Consider the following 23,384-nt stretch of genomic DNA (forward strand, 5'->3'; position numbering starts at 1 on the left):
AGAGGGAGAGGGGGGAAGGACGGAGAGGTCGTGATGAAGTGGATGAGTTCGGGAAGAGAAATACCATAATGAGGGAGAATAGTAAGGGGGAGGAGGATACTTGTGGAATGACAAAGAGAAGAGTGGGAAGGACAAGAGGTGCTGGGTCATAACACCTCGGGCTGTTCCTACACCCACACACTCTATTACCACACTCTCTCCAACACCCACACTCTCTCCAACACCCACACTCTCTCCCACATCCGCACACTCTCATTACAGCCTCTTACACCCACACACTCAGACCAAACCCTCTTCCAACCACACACTTCTGCAGGCTCTCTCTCTCTCTCTCTCTCCCTGTTCTCTCTCCCTCACTCCCTGTCCTCTCTCCCTCACTCCCTGTCCTCTCTCCCTCACTCCCTGTCCTCTTATCTTCACCCTTAGGCCACTCACTGTGTTTCCCCTCAGAGCGTCATTCGTCTTAGGAAAAAAATATGTGCTTATGGCTGCCTGGTAACTTTGGTACGATAATGTCTGGTCTTACATATGTGTACGACTGCCAGCGGGGGTCTACGGCCGCTAGCTTGTTGGCTGACACCCCTGCTGACGATTCCTATAACTCGCTGACGATATCCACACCTCGCTGACACGTTCCACACGCCGCAAGACATACATAATGGTTTAAGATATCCACAAAATGGCTACAGAATATCCTGATATATCCAACGAACGGATTAAGACTGTCTCCCATTATACTAACCAGGGCACACCTCAGTCCACCCAGCTGCACAAATGGGTATCTGACTTTTATAGTTTAGGAAATATAAGGCTATCGAGTGTACCGAAGGTTTACTGTACTGCCACTAATGGGCGGACAGGCTTACGTGCACCACTTACACTTCTCAGAGTATGTTTTAACAATTAGATTAGGACGAAGATAGAATTAAAAGTAATAATGATAATAGTAGGAATATTGATAATGATAATGACAGTACTATTACTACTACTACTACTTCTACTTTTTTATAAAATGGTCTCCAACCTCCCCTTACAGCCACTCCTTCGCCACCATTGTATTACCTTAAAATTAAACATCCTAATACATAAGTAGCTATCCTAGCTGTGTTAGTTGAGTTAGTTGAGCCGCAGATCTATGCGGCATTCAGTGACTGTTGCCTCCTAGTCAATATCTGCAACTGTTGTCGGCTTTGGGGCTGATACTCTCGTTCCCCTGAGGCAGAGCAAAGCCGACCTAAGGAGAGAGAAGGACAGTCAACATCTCATCCAGGCTGTAACATAACTTCTGGGCTGCTGCTTCTGTTCGGAGATCACCTCCGCGAGTCTGGCGAAGAAACATCCTGCACTTGGTCCCATCCCACCAGAGGTTGTGAACACTAGAGGAGTGAAGCTGCCTTGATCAACGTTCTGAATTCTCTCCCCATATGCCCTTATCTTGTCGTTCTCGTTCCTCCTGTGTGCAGCATTGAGAGCTAGGTTACGGTGACATGCGGCCATGGGATCTACTACTACTTCTACTACTACTACTACTACTACAGTACTACTACTACTACTACTACTAATAATAATAATAATAATAATAATAATACAAGACAGCAACAACAACAAAAATAATAATAACTATAATAATAATAATAATAATAATAATAATAATAATAATAATAATAATAATAATAATAATAATAATAATAATAATAATAATAATAATAATAATAATAATAATAATAATAATAATAATAATAATAATAATAATAAATATTGTTGTCACCTTAATAGTAAACACTTAATGGCGTCTTAAATAAATAAGATTAATGAATATGAGAATCTGTGGAAAACTCAAACGTAACACCACATAATGCTAACCACTGAGCGAGGAATTTATATTTGTTAGTTGTTAATATCACAAGCATTAGATAATTCGCCGTATTTCTGTTATCTAGTCACCCTACTACTATCAGACTGGAGTAACTCGTTATCCTAAGCTAGTCTGTGTATACCATGCTAGTTTCTAGATCTGGTGTAAAATGATAGCAAAATATACACTGAAGAAGAAACGAAACATGACATCAGGAACGATACTTTTACGTTCATAACTTGTGATTCGTTTTAGAGAGTTATGACGAGTGTTGATCTTCTGCGTCTTTTGCCGTGACGTAAAAATCTCGTCGACGTCTGCATCAGCTGGAGTGTTTTAGGCGTTTCTCTTACGAAGTCTTGACTTTAATCTTTGCTTTCTCTTATCAGCACTCCCGTCTGTCTCCTCTTCTGATGTTATCTTTGGTTTTCTTTCTCTCTCTTCGTTGCTATTTCCCTCGGCACATCTGTTCTCTTCTGTTTAAAATATAACTTTTCTTCTGCCCTGTGCCACCTTCTTTCCCTGTACCATCATCTTCTTTCACTGTACCATCATCTTCTTTCACTGTGCATTCACCTTCCTTCCCTGTGCCACCTTCCTTCCCTGTGCCACCATTCCTTCCCTGTGCCACCATCTTCCTTCCCTGTGCCACCATCTTCCTTCCCTGTGCCACCTTCCTTCCCTGTGCTACCATCTTCCTTCCCTGTGCCACCATCTTCCTTCCCTGTGCCACCACCTTCCTTCCCTGTATCACCATCTTCCTTCCCTGTACCACCATCTTCCTTCCCTGTACCACCATCTTCCTTCCCTGTGCCACCATCTTCCTTCCCTGTGCCACCATCTTCCTTCCCTGTGCCACCATCTTCCTTCCCTGTGCCACCATCTTCCTTCCCTGTGCCACCTTCCCTTCCCCAGCGCCACCACCTTCCTTCCCTGTATCACCATCTCCCTCCCTGTGCCACCATCTTCCTTCCCCTGTACCACCATCTTCCTTCCCTGTGCCACCATCTTCCTTCCCTGTGCCACCATCTTCCTTCCCTGTGCCACCTTCCTTCCCTGTGCCACCATCTTCCTTCCCTGTATCACCATCTTCCTTCCCTGTATCTACATTCCCCTAACATATCCTTCATAAGGTCTCTGCACTGCTTCCTCCCTTATGCTGGCTTACTAAATTCCATTATGTATGTCCACGGAACAAAGCAGCCAATGCAGGAAGGCAATAGGAAGTAAACATCCATTTCACGGCGCAACTCCCTGGCTTAACTTGTACAATAAGGAGGAAACTTTAACAATCAGTAAACACTATTCATCTGTATCAAATAGATGAAACATTGCTGACTCTATCTTTATGTTTACTCATTCACCAACATCGACCTTCACATGACACTACTGCACGAGGGAGAATGTGTGTTTATATAATAATGAAACCTCCATATAAAGGACTTCTCTATCCTTATATGCCGTTAGATGGAGGTTTCATATGTAATGGTCCCTCGATATAACAGACTTTCCCCTCTATATATTCCGGTAAATAGAGGTTGCACTGTATAGAGGTTACACTGTAAATATCCATTTCCTAAATATAAATAGAATGAAAAAATGTGAATCAACACATAGCGAATGACAGGCTCAAGGTTAGTAAATGACACACACACACACACACACACACACACACACACACACACACACACACACACACACACACACACACACACACACACACACACACCATTAGCACGGTGCATCTCTCGACAAACTAAAAGTAAAAAAAAAAAAAATCTTCACTTTTACAGCAACGTGTTATGACTCCCTGACAAGACTTCCACTGTCATTTACAATTCACTCGGGGTCATTCATTGTCAGCTGCACGACCAAGATCCAAGGAGATGACGCCTTCTCTCTCTCTCTCTCTTCCATTTCATATCTTTAATTAACAAAATAATGTACTTACCTATGCAATTATCCATTTTTCCGGATAAAACTTCTCTGAAAAAATAATCAAGTGAAATCGAGCTAATTAATAATCAGGTGAATACGTACATAATATTAATAAAACTACTTCGTGCGAGGTCAGTAAATTTAATTTTTGTTAATGTATAATATAGTCAATTGGTAGTGAGTTGGACCCGAAAAAAGCCAAAAAAAACGACTTCGAATCTCAACAGGCACATTTGTTCGGCTGCTACAAGATGCTTTACACCTTTGGAAACGTAAAACATTGGACATACGGATACTGAAGCAAACACTGAGGCTGTTGGACACTATGATATTAGACATATATACTGGACATACACATACTGGACATGCATATACTGGACATACACACATCGAAGAAAGAAAAAAAAAATGGCAGCTGAGTCAGGCGTTGTGTGGCGCCCCTAAGTGCATCTGGCGGGACGAGGTAATCTAATTATGTGAAGAGCCTTGGCTTTACCCCCTTTGTTCCTCACCTCGCTGGCCGCTCCCACGCCCTCCCGCGCCTTCCACGCATCCTCCTTCCCCTCACTCTCTCACCTTTTCCCTTTTCTTCATGTTATCTTCTTTATTCTTTTTTTTCCACATGTCAGCCTTCGATTTTCCTCTTTCTTCATCTCTTCCTCTATCATATTCTTTGCTATTTATCCATTTTTCAGGTAGTATTATATTCATATATTCTTCATTGATCTTTCATTATAAAATAAGACATTTGATTTTCATATACTTGCATCTTCCTTCCCTGTGCCATCTTCCTTCCTTCGTTGTAGGTAGTAGGTAGTAGGCAGCTACGAAACAAAGGAGGTACTACCGCCTGGGAAGATATTGGAAGCATAATGTATTGTCTAATGGTAGAGACCCTGATGCCATATGTGACCAAGTCCCAGGTTGATGATCTGACTTTCTGACAACAATCCCGCAAAAAATAAGGAAAAGAAAAACAAATGCAGATATTTTTATCCCTTCATTGCTTCTTCTCTCGTTATTCCTCTCTCTGTTTTCTTCAAATTTAATCTTCTATTCCCTCTTTCTTGTCCGCTCTTTGTTGTATCGTCTTATGCATTTCTTATCAGCACTGTGTCTTGACTCCTCTCTCTCTCTCTCTCTCTTTGTCTCTCTCTCTCTCTCTCTCTCTCTCTCTCTCTCTCTCTCTCTCGCTGGTTGACTGGCTGGGTTACTAAATTCCATTGGAGTTATTCTATATTGCCTCCTGTATCCTTTTAATCTGTCTTCCTTAATCTTGTATCCTTCGTGACTTTCATTCCTATTTGGTTTTATTCCTTTCTTATTTTTTTCATTTCCTTCTACTGTTATTTTTTTGTTTATATCTCCCGTTTTTATTCCTTCTCTCACTTCTCTATCTTATGTTTTCTTAACTTCTTTTGTATTATTATGTTCTTATTCCTTCATTCGTTGTAGTTTTCGTCTGTTCATTCATTCTTTCATTATAGACATTATTCTAACATCGTATTCAGGGTTTTAATAGCCGAGTGTCTGACTTGATTCAGAGTTAAGTTTAAATATGTATTTTTTTTTACCTCGGTATAAAATATATCTCTTATAATATTTGCCCTCCCCTATATAATAATTACTTTAATATATGATTCTTTATGTTTTGTGTTCTATGTTTATTGATTTTATGACATTTTTCTCCTATTCATCGCATTATTTTTTTATCTCCTCTCGATCCTGCCTCATTATGTTTCTTTTCAGCTCCTACGTCTAGACCTTGGAATTATTTCCCCTAAATTTCCAACTCTTGGATGAGTTTATCCCTAGTTTTTCCCTAGTTTTTCCCCTAGTGACATTATGACGTCATCTTTATTTACATACCCTCCTTCCTGTACGACCTCTGTAATTTCCCTCTCACGCTCTCCACTTCCTTGTTACCACTTCTTGTTCATTATTTTTTTTTTGTCAACCTCGTTATATATATTGTCTGTTTCCTGTGTGTTTGTTCATTTTTATTTGCGAGGCGCGAGGGGGGGTTGGAATTACGTAAAGTGTGTGAGTTTGTTATTTTCCTTAATTATTTTGGTTATATTTCATTATTATTATTATTATTATTATTATTATTATTTCTTCCGTCTTTGTATATTAAATTTGTGTGCAGTGTACTCAGTGTACCTGACTTTATAGATGGGGTAAATATAGACAGTCGAGTGCAGTGCCAAGCAAACTGTAGTGTCATACACCGAGGCTTGGAATTCCGTGTGCTATATTTATGGGACCCACTTTCATATTCTCTTTACTGTTACTCTTCCGTATTTATCAGCTGTTTTCATTATTTAGCATACACGTGTTTATGTCTTCTGTGCGGCCACCTTACACCTGGGTGGCTAAACACGTGCTCTCTCTCTCTCTCTCTCTCTCTCTCTCTCTCTCCTTTACCTCCCACATTCCATATTCCTCTTTGATGTACCTCACACACATCTTACAGAGAGACACAGTGGGAGTGAGCACTCCTATACACACACACACACACACACACACACACACACACACACACACACACACACACACTAGTCAACTTCGCTGCACTTCCTCTTCTCCTCCTTCTCTCCCTCTCACACTCCTCCTCCTCCTCCTCCTTCTCTTCCTTCTTCTCTCCCTCTTACACTTCTCCTACTTCTCTCCTTCTTACCCTCCTCCTCCTCCTTTTCTAGCCCTTTCTCCCCCTCCTCCTTCTCCTTCCCTCATTCGCCCTCCTCTCCTATTCATCCTTCTCCTCTTCCTCGCCCTCCATCCTTACCACTTGCACTTTTTCTTTCTTTTCTTTCACTCTACGTACCACATCAGGCTTCTATCCTTTACTAAGTGGACCACCTCAGAGTGAATATGGTAATGCCCTGAGTCTCCTTCTTCCCCGACGCGTTTCACTGAATCTTTATATGTAAGGTTTCGCCTGAGTGAAACTTTACATTTTCTGTGCAGGAGAAAAACAGAGTAATGCATCTATGTGTTTTTCTTATATTTTTCTTTACCTTGACGCTGTTTCACTAGATTGGTTTTAGTGTGTGTGTGTGGGGGGGGTGTGGGGGGTGGTGTGGGGATGTGTGTGTGTGTGTGTGTGTGTGTGTGTGTTGTGTCTGTGTCTGTATATATGTTATATCATTGTCTGTGTTTTCCTTTCAAGTTTACCTTCTGTTAACGCAAGAGAGCGAATTAAAGGTGAAGGTGTCTTATGATAAACAGTCAATCCTATCTAATAACATGAGGTCCAGCCATCACGATACATGCATTTAAGGTTGATGCTCTTAATATATCGGAGGTGTGACGATTTGGTTAGCTTAACTTACCTTAGGTTAGGTTAGGTTAGGTTAGGTCATGTCGGTAATGTTAATTGCATTAGTTTAGGTTTTCTAGGGTGTTTTATCGTTATGTTTCGATATATTTCAAAATTCATAGCCACAAAAAAGTGTAAAATAATATTATTATTATTATTTTATTTAAGTTTATATATTTAAAAAACCGTCAAAAACCACATCAGCAACTCTAACACGAGACACTAACGAGCTTCATCAATTCCTGCAGACTGAGAGGAAATGACCTCAGTTAAAGTTATCACAGTCAACACGTATGGTGGCGCGTGTGTCAGGAACCTCTAATTAACGTAAACACATTTGGTAGCGATATTAACTGTGAAATGGTAACTATACTGAGTGAAGGTCACATGGTATGGTATATGTTACTCTATGAGACCCTTAAACTGACGCTAAGGAAGATAGTTTTTCTCCATGAATTACAAAGAGGAAGATGATCAATGTAACCAGATGCTCCCTCCTACCTTTAATGCTTCTCTACACACACACACACACACACACACACACACACACACACACACACACACACACACACACACACACACACACACGGACATAAAGCAAGAGACGTCCAAAGACTCAATGCAAAACAACCTGAAGTAAAGCCAAGGCCAACAACAGACGCAGAAAAATAACAGAAAACGCAGCAGTTTCAGGGAAAACGACCAAAATTAAGTGAAATCCCAGACCCATCACCATTCTCTGGCCGACGGTGGTAGACATAGCTAGTGAATGTAAACAAGGGGCTTCGTTATCAGAGCAGGGCACTGTAAGAGATGAACAAACGAGTCTAATAACTAGCGAGGGGACTTTACAGCTTAACGAGAGGCTAACTAGAGGAGGATTAGCTATACTCGTATTGAAGAACAGAAGACAGTCGCAATAATAAGCGTCGCGGTAGTTATTGATACACATTTAACGTGACGATTCATGTCTACACTTACAATAACAAAGTAGTTGGAGACCAATAACACAATCGTAAATACCAATGTAAACGTTGTAACACACACACACACACACACACACACACACACACACGCACACATACACACACACACACACACACACACACACACACACAAAATTAAAGCCGACGAGGACGGGATAAACAACTTAAAATTGACTCGTCCTATATCACATTCGCGACATACATTGACTGTCTTGGTTTATATGAATCAAGAAAAACTGTCAACTTGTAATATTATTATGTGTGAAATCAAGAGAAAATCAACACTCAAAGGATATCCATTGATGACCAAGAGTAATTATCTAAACCCAATAACTTGATGATGTGGATAATAATTTCCCTGGAGAGTTATTATCACTTGGCCTTTGAGTCAACGTCATTATCTTAGTGTTCATTAATCATTACGTGTGACAAGTGACTTTCATAAGAGCATGCAACACAATATCTATCAGTCATTTAATATATATTTTTTTTCAACTAATAAATTACTCAAGAATGGAACTCTTAGCAGCATTATCATCTTGAATGATTTAAAGAGACCATGAAAAAAATAAATAATCAACGTAAAAATGAAATAACTTGGAAAAGCTTTACCATGGAGGAGCAAAATTTTTTTACAACAAACGTAAAAGAAAAAGATAAAGGGAAAGATAAAAGCCTGCCATTACTGATGTATATTTATAAGAGTAAAAAAAAGACTTAGAGTAAAAGAATATAACTAGAAGTATCCTCACCACAATGACCACAAGAGGTGAAACAAAGTTAATTCAGACATCGTGAGATTTAATGAAATTCACAAATGCAGGAAACTTGACAGATGAAAGAGGTGCTTCAGGAACACTTGTGGGGACGCTCCTCCTGAGCACTGAGGAACACTGAGGAACACTGAGGAACACTGAGGATCACTGAGGAACACTGAGGATCACGGAGGATCACTGAGGAACACTGAGGATCACGGAGGATCACTGAGGATCTACACAAAGTGATATTTAGGGAAAAACTGACGAGAAAGCTTCAAAGGGACAGGAATAAGAAGAAAACAAATATGTAAAATGTGTTAGAAACGTAGGGTATTCTGAACTAAACTTTCACCAGTGTCACACACATGTAGCGTTTAAGGAAAGTGTTTATATTACATTGCTTAGGAGAGGTTAAATATTATATGTATGTATGTATGTACGTATGTATGTATGTATGTATGTATGTATGTATGTATGTATGTATGTATGTATGTATGTATGTATGTATGTATGTATGTATGTATGTATGTATGTATGTATGTATGTATGTATGTATGTATGTTGGGATACAGACGTTCTTACAGTTGTTTGCAGCCTCACTTAATATTTCACACGTTTAGTTGTACATTACGTCTTGGACAAGTTTGGTTTTCGTTTTAGCCTATAATTCATTGCAGAGTATTTACATAATATCATACATGGAGTAAATAAGTATACTCAAAAAGTTGGAAGAAATAATTTTAAACAAATATTCACTCTGTCTTCATTATTCCTAAATACATTTCGCTCACCATATACCAGCACCCCCTTATAATTATATTGGTTAGCTCTAATACACACATACGCACTAATGCTCATACTAGCACTTTCTATACTCATATTGAAACCTCTATACTCACATCCTTGACCACCGTAGGGTCGAGACCTATTCAGGCGCTGCTCCTGCTCCCCCCCTTGGCCAATGTTCGGCCCATTCCCCAAGTCCCTCTCCCGGACCCACCCTCACCACCGGGAACATCAACATAATCAAAAGCGGCAATTTTGTTTCGGAAAGAAGTGGGATCAGTGTTGAACAGTGATGAACAGTGTTTAAGCCAGTGATTCAGCACAAGACAGTACCAGTGAGAGCCATGACCCACCAGTGGGATAAGCACCCCTGGGAACTGACCGCCCTCTTCTGAGCAGGTGCTAATCTGTCCACCCTGGGAACAACAGAGGGCCGGCCGGTTGTGCACCTGACTACGAGATAACACAACACCACCCAGCAGGGCGAGTTACTGTGACACCACCCCACACCACCCGGTGTCCCCATGACCACGTGAGGTCCTTCATATCAACACCCGAGGACGAGTTGCACCACTGCACCACGTAGACACACCACACCACCCGGTGTCCCCATGACCACGTGAGGTCCTTCATATCAACACCCGAGGACGAGTTACTGCACCACGTGAACACCACACCACCTGGTGTCTCCATGACCAGCCCAGGCCCGGGCCATCAGCTGTAAACTATAATAATTTGTATGTTCAATCGTTGTTCCTTCTCCTTTCAGTAATGAAAGCTTTTGTTAAACGACCCAACCACCCCATGTCTTTGTATGTAATAAGTCATTTTTGTCCAATGTATATTTTCAGCCTTCGGGCTGCTGAACTTTTTCTATAAACCGTTAATTGTTATTATTATTTATTATTACGAGCATTAATAGCCATCTTACACTTCCTACACTCATACTGACACCTGTATAGTATACTTACACTAGCACCAGTAGCCATATTAACACTTCCTACACTCATCCTAACACTACCTTTACCATGCTTACAATACTCGCAAGACTCGGTACAGAAGGCAGGTGGCAGTAATCAATACACTGGCTCTGGTAATGAGAATAATTGCGCTATCGGAAAATGGTTAGAGAAATGAAAGTTGAAATATTTTCTCCTATGATGCTTTAAGTGAATAATATGTCCTTCGTTAGCTTCAGGAATCGTTGGTTGTATTTTCCAATCAAAATTTTTACAGGTATTGCTAAATAATGGAATTAACGTGGGTTGCAATTGGTGGAAAGAGGGAAGGTGTGTGTGTGTGTGTGTGTGTGTGTGTGTTGCCCCAAAACGGCGAAGGCAGCAAGGCTCCAGAAGAAGTTTTAATACGGGACTACACTCTCTAACGTTGCCCACTTTCGGTATCTCGGCTTCCACCTGTCCACCAACACAGACATCGATGAAGAAATTCAGCATCGGATCAGATGTACATCTCACGCCTTGGGTGGACTCCGAAATCGTGTCCTCAGTTGCATGTATATCAAGCAGTGGTCCTGCCCACCCTGCTATATGGTAGTGAGATATAGGACACATACAGGAGGCACCTCAAGGCACTTGAAAACTTCACCAACGTAGTCTACGTTCCATCCTTCGAATTCGCTGGGAAGACAAGAGAACAAATGCCAGTATTCTTGCTGACCCCAACTGTAGAGCATCGAGGCTACGTTGGACTGGCCATGTTACCCTCATGGACGACAGTAGACTGCCAAAGCAACTACTTTACAGTCACCTAACGAATAGTAAACGTAACGCTGGCGGGCAATTGAAAAGGTATAAGGATAGTCTTAAGACAAACCTGAAAAAGGTGCCAAATCGACCCCCTTACCTGGGAGTCGATTACTCCACATCGTAACTCTTGGAGGAGCGTCACACGAGAAGGTGTCAATACTTTCGAGTTAGCCCGACTGCAAAACGTGGCAGATAAGCGCCAACGTCGGAAAGATGGAGCAGTCCACATGTGCAACGAATGTGGACGACGCTGCCGGTCCCGTATCGGGCTCTTTAGCCACCTCAAAACTCTCTAACATTGATGACATCCCTAATAGCTCATATAATTTTACCATAGCTGGATGATCGTCATACTCGAAACCAAGTGACAACAAAGTATAATAATATACAAGTAACATAAGTGATACAAATATGATATATAATAACAAGGTGGGGAGAGTGTGCGTGTGTGTGTGTGTGTGTGTGTGTGTGTGTGTGTGTGTGTGTGTGTGGGTGAGTGGGCGCGGAGTGGTTTTTGGTTGGTTGGGAGGGTGGGTGAATTTTTCTTCTCACTCAAGCATTGTGTGTGTGTGTGTGTGTGTGTACCTTCGGCTCATTAAAATTTACATATATTTCTAGCCCGAGCTTCGTGGAATACTAATTACTGGCACTTTTGAGGTTTCTCTTTGAAGCTCTCTTTTATAATCTCATCATCCCAGGGCGTCCATTGCCTCAGACCCCCGACGATTTCAACGATAATCTGCCTACCTAATCAACTCCCCCCTCGAGTCTTGCACCAGCTGAAGATCCTCCCACGTAACTCTTAGATGTTAGGTGTGTGTGTGTGTGTGTGTTGGGGGGGGCAGGGCTGAAGCATTTGTTTCTGTACACGAACTCTTCAACACCCTTGAGTTCGTTGACTTAACTTCGTGCGTACGGTGGCTGGTTAACTTAACCCTTGTGTACTATGTATTATACAGTAGTTAACTTACCCATTGAACACCTCAAGAATTGTGCTGATTCCCTTAATTACGATGACTTAAACTAATTGATCCTCTGTTCATCCGAGAATGTTTGCCCTCCACAGGTGTCACACAAACTAGTCAGGGTTGTCGAAAATACATTCAAGGAGTAGACGAAGCAGGCGAATAAGCCCAGTCCCCCTTTATTTTCACCAGGTGTCGTGGATCAGGCGCCGCGACTACCACATCCTCACCTCCGGCCTCCACGCCTACAGCAGGGATGAACGCTTCGGTGTGGTCCGTCCCCAGGATGATGATGACTGGGCCCTGCAAATTAAGTTTGTCCAGAAGCGTGATGAGGGCGCCTACGAGTGTCAGGTGAGGACATACACACACACACACACACACACACACACACACACACACACACACACACACACACACGCAAAGAACCTATATTAGAAAATTGTGGTAATATAATCTCTTTTTCTCTCTTACTTTCTTATCTCATTTTCCCCTCAGCCATATTAACCTCACCACCTCACCACACTCCACCACACACACACACTCTCCTCTCGCCAACTTTCTCAAGTCACAGAAGCCGTCTCCTTGTCTCTCATACAACGCCTTCACCGCCTGCCTTAATCCCGAGTTTTAAAACCTCATATATTACATAATTTATCCTGTGCACAAACAGCAGCTTCCATAGGTACACAGGTAAGGTATCACAGCTTTTCAGATATCTACTACCGGAGTATATCCTGAGAACTAAGAGCAATTTTTAATCCTAAGTAAGTAAGCAGTAGGCAGCTATCAAACAGGGAGGTACTACCGCCTGGGAAGATATTGGAAGAATAATTTGTTGTCTGATGGTAGACCCTGCTGCCATATGGTATCACACAAATTGTGACCAAGTCCCAGGTTGGTGATCTGACTTTCTGCTTCATTTACACAGAGTTGCAGGGTCTCAATTGTTTCTCTCATTATTGACAACGCAACATCATAAAATATCGTTTCTCACTCTTGATCTTTCTTTTTTTTATTATTATTATTATTATTATTATTATTATTATCATTATTATTATTATTATTATTATTATTATTATTATTATTATTATTATTATTATTATTATTATTATTATTATTATTATCATTATTATTATTATTATTATTATTATTATTATTATTATATTTTCGCACCCCAGTTCTCGATGTGGGTCAGTAACGTGTGCTAGGGTGAGCTAATCCCCATAATAAATTATACTGAGCGTGTTGACAGTCTCAATACCTGTAGTGTACTGGCTACCTGAAGAATGTGAATGTAATTAGAGAAAGTAAGATCCCAAATCATACACTGAGTAGAAAAACACACATATACACACCAGGCGGTCGTTTATGTTGAACAATTAAGGTATTATAAGAGAGTTTTCTAGGGTAGGAAATACTGTACATTAGTTTATCAACATTTAAGAATTAAGAGAGATTCATCCCTGGTCAGCCTCTAGCCTTCCCCTCCCCTAAACTCGAGTTACTGTAGCGAGTGGAATCTAAATTTTTCCGTGACCTTCACCTTTGATATTCATTTCAAAATGATACGCCCCAGTTGATGACCTCTGCCAGAGAACGTATTAGCGGATATGAGATGTCTTAAGGTCTCTTCACTCTTGAATTATGACTGGAAATGAGTTTTATGACGTTGATATTTGACCTTGGTTGACCTAGATCATATATATACGATTCTCAACACGAGAGTCTGAGTAAATAAATTAAGTTACTCATTTATGGACTGTGAAACCTTCAACCCAAGTCATATTCATCTCCTGCGAAGACTAACAGACAAACATCATGACAGACTTAATAACTTATAATGAGATCTTCAGAAGCAACTTGTCCAAATTTCTATCTGATGGTTTTGCCAAGTAAATATGATTGTTAGTGAGTTCTTGTAATAAAACATCTTCAAGTTGTTTTTTACTGTCCCAACAAAGTGTTGAATATGCAATGTCATAGTGTTTTGGAACTGAATAACACAAGCAACATTCCTGACATTGTTATGTTTTTGTTTTCAGTTTGTCAGTTTGGAATCATCAGAGCATATAATTCCCAAGCCTGAAGCAACACATACACGTTTACACATACATTCTTCTTTTTCACATTTACAGGTACACATAGACCTATATTATTTCCTTACACATAAACAGAAAAACAGACAAATGTTTTACGTGTATTAGATTTCTATTGGATAAAGAGGTCAACCAGCCCCCTACTCAGCTCCACAGTATTCTCCCTTCAGTCTCCCTCCTGAATGCGTGTCGCCGAATTTCCTGATTCCATCTACCCATCCTGGAGTTGACCTTTTTCTTGGTCGTTTCTTATCTACCAGAGGAATTCCTGGAAGTGATGTGTCCTGACAGTAGATTCTGTCCACTACCATATCAACGTCGTAAATCGTACAGTAATATCCCAGACTCTAGCGTTAGTCCTCACTACTCGGTCTCTCTTTCTGTAGTCGAAGGTTACTGATACATTGCATAAATACATATATCTTTGAGTAGCTTAGAGTTTCGGTATAATTTTTGCATTAAGAGTCGACGCGTTTTGTATCCATGACTGGTAACAAATGCTGATTGAATGATCGTACGTGTAGACAAAGGTGCTTGACGCAGGTATTGTACCTTTGATATGTAAGTCAGTTTTCTTATAATTCCTTCAGACATTTCTGGCAATAGTTGTGTAAACAGCTTTGGCGAAATGTGTCATTGGGTTACTCCGCTGTTGACCTCTAGTATTTTCGCTGACTCTCTGTTACACGATGGTTGACGCTGTTCCACACGTTGGTTCCTCAGAGAATTTAGGAAAGGCACTGTAATTATTGAATCAGAAGCCTTTCATCACACACTCACGACCCCAGAACATAATACACAGGTGGCTGGAGTCAAGAGAAACACACACACGCAGACTCTCTCTTCCTTCAGTCTAATTCTTTTCTTGTTACCATTAAAATAGATGTGTTGCTATACGTCCCTTCCACATAGAGGTAGGGAAATAACGACTTTTTTTACCTCTGTCTGTCTGTCTGTCTGTCTGTCTCTGTCTGTCTGTCAAATATCCAGGTTCATTAACATTATTCTTAATCTAAATTGTACAGTGATAGGAAATTACAATTTATTTTGAGAAACCACAATACAATCTATTGCTCGTAAAAAAAAAAACGATAATTCATAATACTGTAATTAGTCTTCCGTGTTAGATTATATCTTTCCGTGCCTGCTGTAAGTTAGGTGAAGTTTATGGAGAAACGCAGCCAAGAGGTTGTGGTGTGGCGTATCCTAATTCTTCCATAAGTCCTTCTTAACCACATTCCCCTCGGGCTTAAACCTCACGACACAACAAATAATACAGAACTGAGACATACCACTCCGGGAATAAATGACCTGAGATATGGAATTAACTGTGTTCCGACATAGTCAACTGAACATTAGAATACTGTAAAACAACTCATAGTAATTTTAGAACTCTTGTTTTACCATTGTGTGAAGTCATTTTGTGTATATATGGTATTAAGTATATATTTTCAACGCTTTCGGCCGTATACCCATAAAAGTAATGAAGAAAAAAACCCTCAAACAACAAAAATTTGAAGCAGACATTAGAAAAGGGAGGAGGCGGCGTGAGGTCCTATACCACGCAAACCACATCCCATTCACCGGCGTAATTGCATCATTTGTTGACAATTTTCTCCCGGGGAAAAACTTGAATTATGTCAGGTGGCTCAGAAAGACGTCGACGGAAGGTTTATTTTCAGACGTGTGTGTGTGTGTGTGTGTGTGTGTGTGTGTGTGTGTGTATAGGGTTAACATAATTTACGCATAATATTGATTCTTTTAGCTGAAGCAAGTACAAGAGTTCGGTTAAGTTTCTTGTGTTTCATTACTCTTGGTATGTTGGTGTTACCAGCACTACCCTCTGTAATGTAGTCGTGTCCACCTGCGTCGGCTCCTCCACATAACAAGCTAAAAGGCACAGCGGGATATTGGTGCTCATCACCCTGGCCGCAGTGTTATTAGTAGCGTCGCACAAGATTGCCATGCAAGGTTAGCGTCAACCATTGATCCTATTTTAATAAGGGTCAAGACGAGGTATATTTGACCTCTTTAGCAAGTGTCGTTGACATAAGTCATGTGGTTAGTACCATGACGGGCCTCACCTGCTGTTTAAGACACTGACTTCATGATCCAAGTGTTGACAGAAGGTGTTTGGCTCTTAGAGCTGACTAAAAGGATTAATTATATTTTGTTATAGTTCCATCTATACTTATATACAACTGTGAGAGAGTTATGAGAATTTTGCGTATCTATCAACCGTCAGCACAGTACTTGTCAGTTTTGTTTGTATATACTGTGTTAATTTATTAATATATGGGACTCTGACCAGGGCGTGTAGTCGCATTCTCCGTCACGACGCGTAGAAGGAGTTCCACCTTGGCTTTCGATTAAGACATGACTCGTGTAAGTCAGCTGACGAGCTATTCTTTCGTGTCACGTCTCAGTCCAGACACAAGACAGAGGCACGTAAGATACTACTTATCCCTTGATGGTTCCATAACCTTGATATTATTGGAACAATGAGTAGAGTCATCGCCCCGGTGCAGCGTTGCCACCTAACAGCGTAACACAGTGTTACCACCCCCTTACACCACAGCACAGGAGGGTACAACACAGGCTGTTCCGTTCTGTATTTTCTAAATGTTATTTAACTGAAGCGTAATGCAAGTTTAAGTTCAGTCTGTCCCTATTTGAAATTTGGAGGAATCAAGTTTGACATCCTCATTACTGTGACTAAAAGCTTCAACTTTATTTAATTCTGCCAGAGGCGAAAATCCACTGAAATTACATGGTCTAATTTGGCTTGGTTTGTTCCGCTGAATTACACCTGTAACTTTCTCATGTAAAGTCATGATTTAAGTTATAATTACAGCAAATTTTATCCCGCAACTAAATAGGATCGACTTCGCCAATTTCCAACTTTTTATACAGAATGGAAAAGTTGCAATGGTGACCGTGGTTAAGTCAATAAGAGCAGGAGGAAGTGCATGATAAAGACCATTTACAATTTCCCGGTGAGCGAATATATCTGGAACCATTTGGATGTGAACGAAATTTGTTATAGTAAATGATTGCTCTCGGGTTATTAACTGACACGATGTTTATTGTTATTAGTCAGAGCCCGACGTTGTGACATAGCGCAGGGTACGATGGAGAATGTGGACCAGGGGAGGTGGTTACTGCTGTGTCCGGCTGGTAGAGGTCTTTAAGTGCCAGACTCCGGTGTACTGATGTGATGATGTGTATAGTGAGTTAGTGATACACCACGCCTACACCCTATACCCACCACACCACCACACTCACATCAACACCACGCCCACACCACCAGAGTCAGACCACACCTATACCACCACTGACACAACACCCCCTACACCACCACTGACACAACACCCCCTACAGCTACACCACCACTGACACAACACCCCCTACACCACCACTGACACAACACTACCACCACCACTGACACAACACCCCCTACACCACCACTGACACAACACCCCCTACACTACACCACCACTGACACAACACCCCCTACACCACCACTGACACAACACCCCCTACACACCACTGACACAACACCCCTACACCACCACTGACACAACACCCCTACACCACCACTGACACAACACACACCACCACTGACACAACACCCCCCTACACCACCACTGACCACACTGACACACCCCTACACCACCACTGACACAACACCCTACACCACCACTGACACAACACCCCCTACACCACCACTGACACAACACCCCCTACACCACCACTGACACAACACCCCCTACACCACCACTGACACGACACACAACACACGCACACACCGGCCAGCTGCTCCCACTACCCGATTCACTAATCTCCATCAAATATTCATGTAACGCGAACAATTTTACATTTAGTTAGGAGACAAAATTAATGGTTCATTCCGTTTTACATAAATCAAAATGAGATTTGTGCCAAAAAAATCGATTGCTGCATTATTCATCAGCGTTATAATTGAGTGGCCGGTGAAGAAGGAGGTCACGCCAAATATTTGAATGGTGAAAAATCTTTGTTTACAAGGGTGTAACTGACAGTGGGAATTGAATAGTATTTGGCAATTTCCTATATGTTAAAGGTCAGACCTGTTAATTATTTTTCAAGGGAGAACTCTACTGTTAAAAACATCTCCGAATAGTTAATATATCTTACGATTTTTTGGGTTAGGTTAGGGTTTGGTAAGGGTACGGTTGGGTTAGTTTAGGTTTATTTAGGTTAGGTTAGGTTAGGTTAGGTTTGGGTACTATCCATAAAAAATATATACCGAGTGAACCCTTTTGAGACTCATTTCCCTTGGCTGTCAATACTCATTACTCCTCACTGAGAGAGAGAACTAACAGTACTACGAGAAGCTCTTCACCCTCACTGTAAGAACCGGCCATCAAGAGAGCGTAATGAAGCTCTATTACCCGATTAGCTTCTTTTTTTGTTTGCGGTGATCAGTGTGTTCCTCGGTGGAGTGCTCACTGAGAGTAGAAATGCAAGTTGGTAATTTATCTCAGTACCTCTAGACTTGAGACTAAGAGAGACATTACGAAATAGAGAAATTGGAGAATACTAGTGTGTTGAAGTGACAGCTTCTTGTGCGTCATCGAATATAAAGTTGAGAAAGTGTCAGGTGACTTGAAGGTTCCACTTGTACCTGACTTGAAGACCTTGACACGATGGAAAGTCAGACATCAGCCCAATGAGTCGTCATGGAGCGATCGCTAGTAAGTCATAGATAAAACGTTTACTTTCATCTTAGGTCCCAAAAGTGTAAAGGTTCCAGCCTGGGGTATTGATATTTGTTCAATAATGCATGTTGGTGCAGCAATCTTGGATTCATATGTTTACCCAGAGACAATATCATGCAGACTTGAACAAAGAATTTGCATCAGAAGCTTCAACTTGGCAATAACCTTTTAAAAAGAGAAGTGGAAAATTGTGTTTTGGTGCGCTGGGGAGGAGAGCCGTCTCAACTTAGGCTCTCCCGACGCTCACTGAAAAGATCTTCCATTGTAAAAATTCCATTTATCATTTTTGCTCTGTTATTCTGGCAAATAAGAACATAAATATAAATATAATTGTTGTAGCGTATGTCGATATATTTTTAAAGCATTGAATAAACGACACTGTGCAACAGCAAAAACTTTGATAATATTTATAATACCACAGAAATTTAAGCTGCCGTTCACGTAACATAAGTGAAGTAGTTTTATTAATTTAACTTGTATGAAACACAACAATACTGACCCAGCGAACTATACCTAACGTGACCTGCCCTGTTATAACCCAACGTATAAACAGTATATGACAATCAGATGTTATTCACTTTAACTTATCATCTAACGACACCAAGTATACTGTATACATAAGAAACATACACACACACACACACACACACACACACACACACACACACACACACACACACACACACACAAATATGCACCCTAACACAAGAGCTCACATATGTCCATATACATATATACACACAAAAGAACATACCAACACGGCGCTATGCTTCCTTACTTGAGGACAGAGTTATGACTTATTTACATACACTCTACATAAGTCTAAGACCCAACAGTACAGGGACGAGAGGGTCTGTATCAGTGGTGAGATAAGAGAGTGAGAACTATAGTATATTTCTTCTACTTTTGTGTAATAGGTTAAGATGGTTTTTGTATTGTGATTCCTGTCTTATTTTATCTATATTAAATGTTTAATTACGCTGTAGCTGGGTTAACCTTCTCTTGGTCGATATGAAACTGTTAAATTAACTTCGAATGTTTATACAGGAGATTTCAAGAGACTTTATGACACACACACACACACACACACACACACACACACACACACACACACACACACACACACACACACACACCTACTACTAGTACTTTTTTTTATTAATGTGGCCTCCCAGACCCTCACTCACCCCAGCACCACGACCCGCTTACCTCTCCTCGGCTGATGTCAACACAGTGTCACACCCTCACCGTCCCCCACCACCATGACAAAAAACTAATAACGAGTAAATAGGAAAGTCGCAGTAATTATGCACGGGTAAGTAATAGGAGTGAGGTGTGAGCTGTACATGCATGGTGGTCCATTACCTGCCTTGATTATGGTAGATCACGTCCGATGATTATGTGATGGTTTTCCTTTAACGATGGAGTTTAATTTTCCACGTATGAGACAGTTAGTGTGACAGTGTAAATGTCAGTGACGTGCGCACACGCGTATGTATGTTGGTTAATTTAGGAATGTGTGTGTGTGTGTGTGTGTGTGTGTGTATGTGTATGGTAAACATGCTCGCCTCGCAAGCGAGCGGGCCTGGGTTCGATCCCCGGGGAGGGTGAAACTATGCGCCAGTTAATAGATTTGCGGATCGTGTTCCGGGGTAATGGTTTGCCAGCGCAGTTGGCGAGTTGTCCGGTCTTCTCGGACTATTCCTTGACGCTGGGTCATGCAACTCGTTAACTTAGGGTGTGGTTGTTGTGTTGGCGACAGCTTCTACACAATAAACAAATTCACGCCTAGGAGGCCCTTGGGCCGGCCATCCTCGTTACACGAAGGGCAGCCATTATTGTGTGTGTGTGGAAAAGGTAACGGTAAGTGTGACAGAGAGAGCGTTAAAGAAATGAAAAAAGACAACAGATGTGAACACAGCAGTAATGAACAAAGCAGTGATGAACACAGTAGTGATATATACAGCAGTGATGAACACAGCAGTGATGAACACAGTATTGATATATACAGCAGTGATGAACACAGCAGTGATGAACACAGCAATGATAAAAACAGCAGTGAGGATGCAGCATGCAACAGTGATGAACACAGCATTGATGAACACAGCATTGATGAACACAGCAGTTTTGATGCAGCATACAATAGTGCTGAATACAGCAGCAATAAATACAGAAAAGAGCAGTAAAGAAAACAACAGTGAGGAACACAACGGTGAGGAACACAACAGTGAGGAACACAACGGTGAGGAATACAATAATGAGGAACACAACAGCCACAACACAGCAGCTGTAGACTCACTGCGAGTAACCTGGCAACATAGAGGAACAACAACAACAACAACATGCAGTCGGGCTTCAGCATGAGAGAGGTGGAGGTGTAAGGTAAAGGCATGAAGCCAAATCAACGGTACATCAGCAACGGAATGAAAACAGCTAAGCCAACAGTGCAGGGGAGAGGGGGGGTGGGCAAGTCACATCAGTAGTAGTATTAAAACAGCCCCGACTCGGTGAGGTATAGTAGTGAGGGAGAGAGATGGAGGCGTGGGGAACACAGGAGAGAGGAGAGAGGCGTGGGAGACACAGAGAGAGAGAGGCGTGGGGACACAGGAGAGAGGGAGAGAGGCGGGGAACACAGGAGAGAGGGAGAGAGGCGTGGGGAACACAGGAGAGAGGGAGAGAGGCGTGGGGAACACAGGAGAGAGGGAGAGAGGCGTGGGGAACACAGGACAAGGGTAAGTCTCAGCGCTGGCAATGAGAGGAGGGACTAGAGCAGCGGAGGCAGACCCCTGCATAAACGTCCCCTGGCTAAGGTAGTGTCACATTAAGGCTGAGTAGTGTTCCGGGCTCGAGTTCCTCCCAACAGTTAATAAATGTTAATGTTTCCCCAAGTGGATAGTTGTTCCTTATCTTGATGACGTCATCCCCTGTACTGGTTGTTGTGTAGTGTAACACAAATGTTTAGTTAAGCAGTGTCCTCCTCCTCCTCCCACTTCCTGAAACTGACAATAGTGGTAATGGAAATATCTGAGTTCTCTCCTTCTCTCTTTTACCATGATGAGGTTCGACACTCTGTGTGTGTGTGTGTGTGTGATATCAAGACACATTAACACGCTCCCTCGACCTCGCGGTGGAGGATGAGTGTGACAGCGGAGGTCAGCTGAGAGGCCACACCACTAACATAATTACACACCACACACCATGGTGTTCATCGTCACTATTCTCTGCTATATGGCGCCTCCACTGTTTATAGTAACGGGTGATTTTTTATTCGAGAGCCCTAAATAATTCCCACACACTAAAATTATATTAGTTGAGAACGTAATATTTTGCGTAAATGTCGCCTAACATTACAGAAAGACGTGACATGATCCACGCAATTGATTACCTTAAATGAAGTGTTGAAAATATCCACCACCATGTTGCAGGCACAAATTTATTTTGGGCAGCATGATCTCCGACACAGAGTGTAGCATTTCTTGAGAAATATTGCTGATTGTGTCACTGATTATTGATTTTAATTCACCAAGGGTGCGTGGATTTGTACCATACTCCATATCCTTCAAATATTTCCACAAAAAGAAATCTGGAGACAACAATCCCTGTAGGATGTATTCTTGATGTAATGTTAGACGATTAACACGCGTTCTTCCCCAGTGAGCTCTATGACGTGACTAAGTGAAAACTGTTATTTTGTTAAACGCCTCTGATGGGCCTCGTTATAAATCACGTGATTTCCAATAACTCTCAGGATCATTTCACGTATTTCTGTAACATCAGTTTCAATTTTCACAAAACATAAGGTTCCCAACTGATATAGATTCTACTGTATGGGAATTATTTAGAGTTTTCAAATAAAAAAATCTTAGAGCTTAGTTGAAATATCTAATTGATTACATACATCTGATGTCTTATTCATAGAAAAATTAACACAAACACGTGTGAATCTGTGCTGTACGGGGAGTGGCTGATACACACACACACACACACACACACACACACACACACACACACACACACACACACCGCACTACGTTTTCTTTGTGTCAACCATACAGGTTTGTGTCTTTGTGCCTTCTTATATAATTTTCTTTATTTAACAGGAATAAACATATTGTATTGTGATTCACTAATGATGACCAGTGTTACTCG

The 23,384-nt window shown here is 41.4% G+C and overlaps 1 protein-coding gene across 1 annotated transcript in view; it reads left to right on the top strand.

Moving 5' to 3' along the window:
• Positions 1–23,384, top strand: part of LOC121879223 (zwei Ig domain protein zig-8-like) — a 69,447-nt gene that overhangs the window by 9,015 nt on the left and 37,048 nt on the right. The window contains exon 3 of the mRNA XM_042385820.1: positions 12,569–12,730. Within this exon, the coding sequence (XP_042241754.1) occupies positions 12,569–12,730 (162 nt within the window). The remainder of the gene's footprint in view (positions 1–12,568; positions 12,731–23,384) is intronic.

The sequence above is a fragment of the Homarus americanus genome, unplaced genomic scaffold, assembly GCF_018991925.1.
Source record: "Homarus americanus isolate GMGI-L3 unplaced genomic scaffold, GMGI_Hamer_2.0 scaffold19824, whole genome shotgun sequence".
Lineage (NCBI taxonomy): Eukaryota > Metazoa > Arthropoda > Malacostraca > Decapoda > Nephropidae > Homarus > Homarus americanus.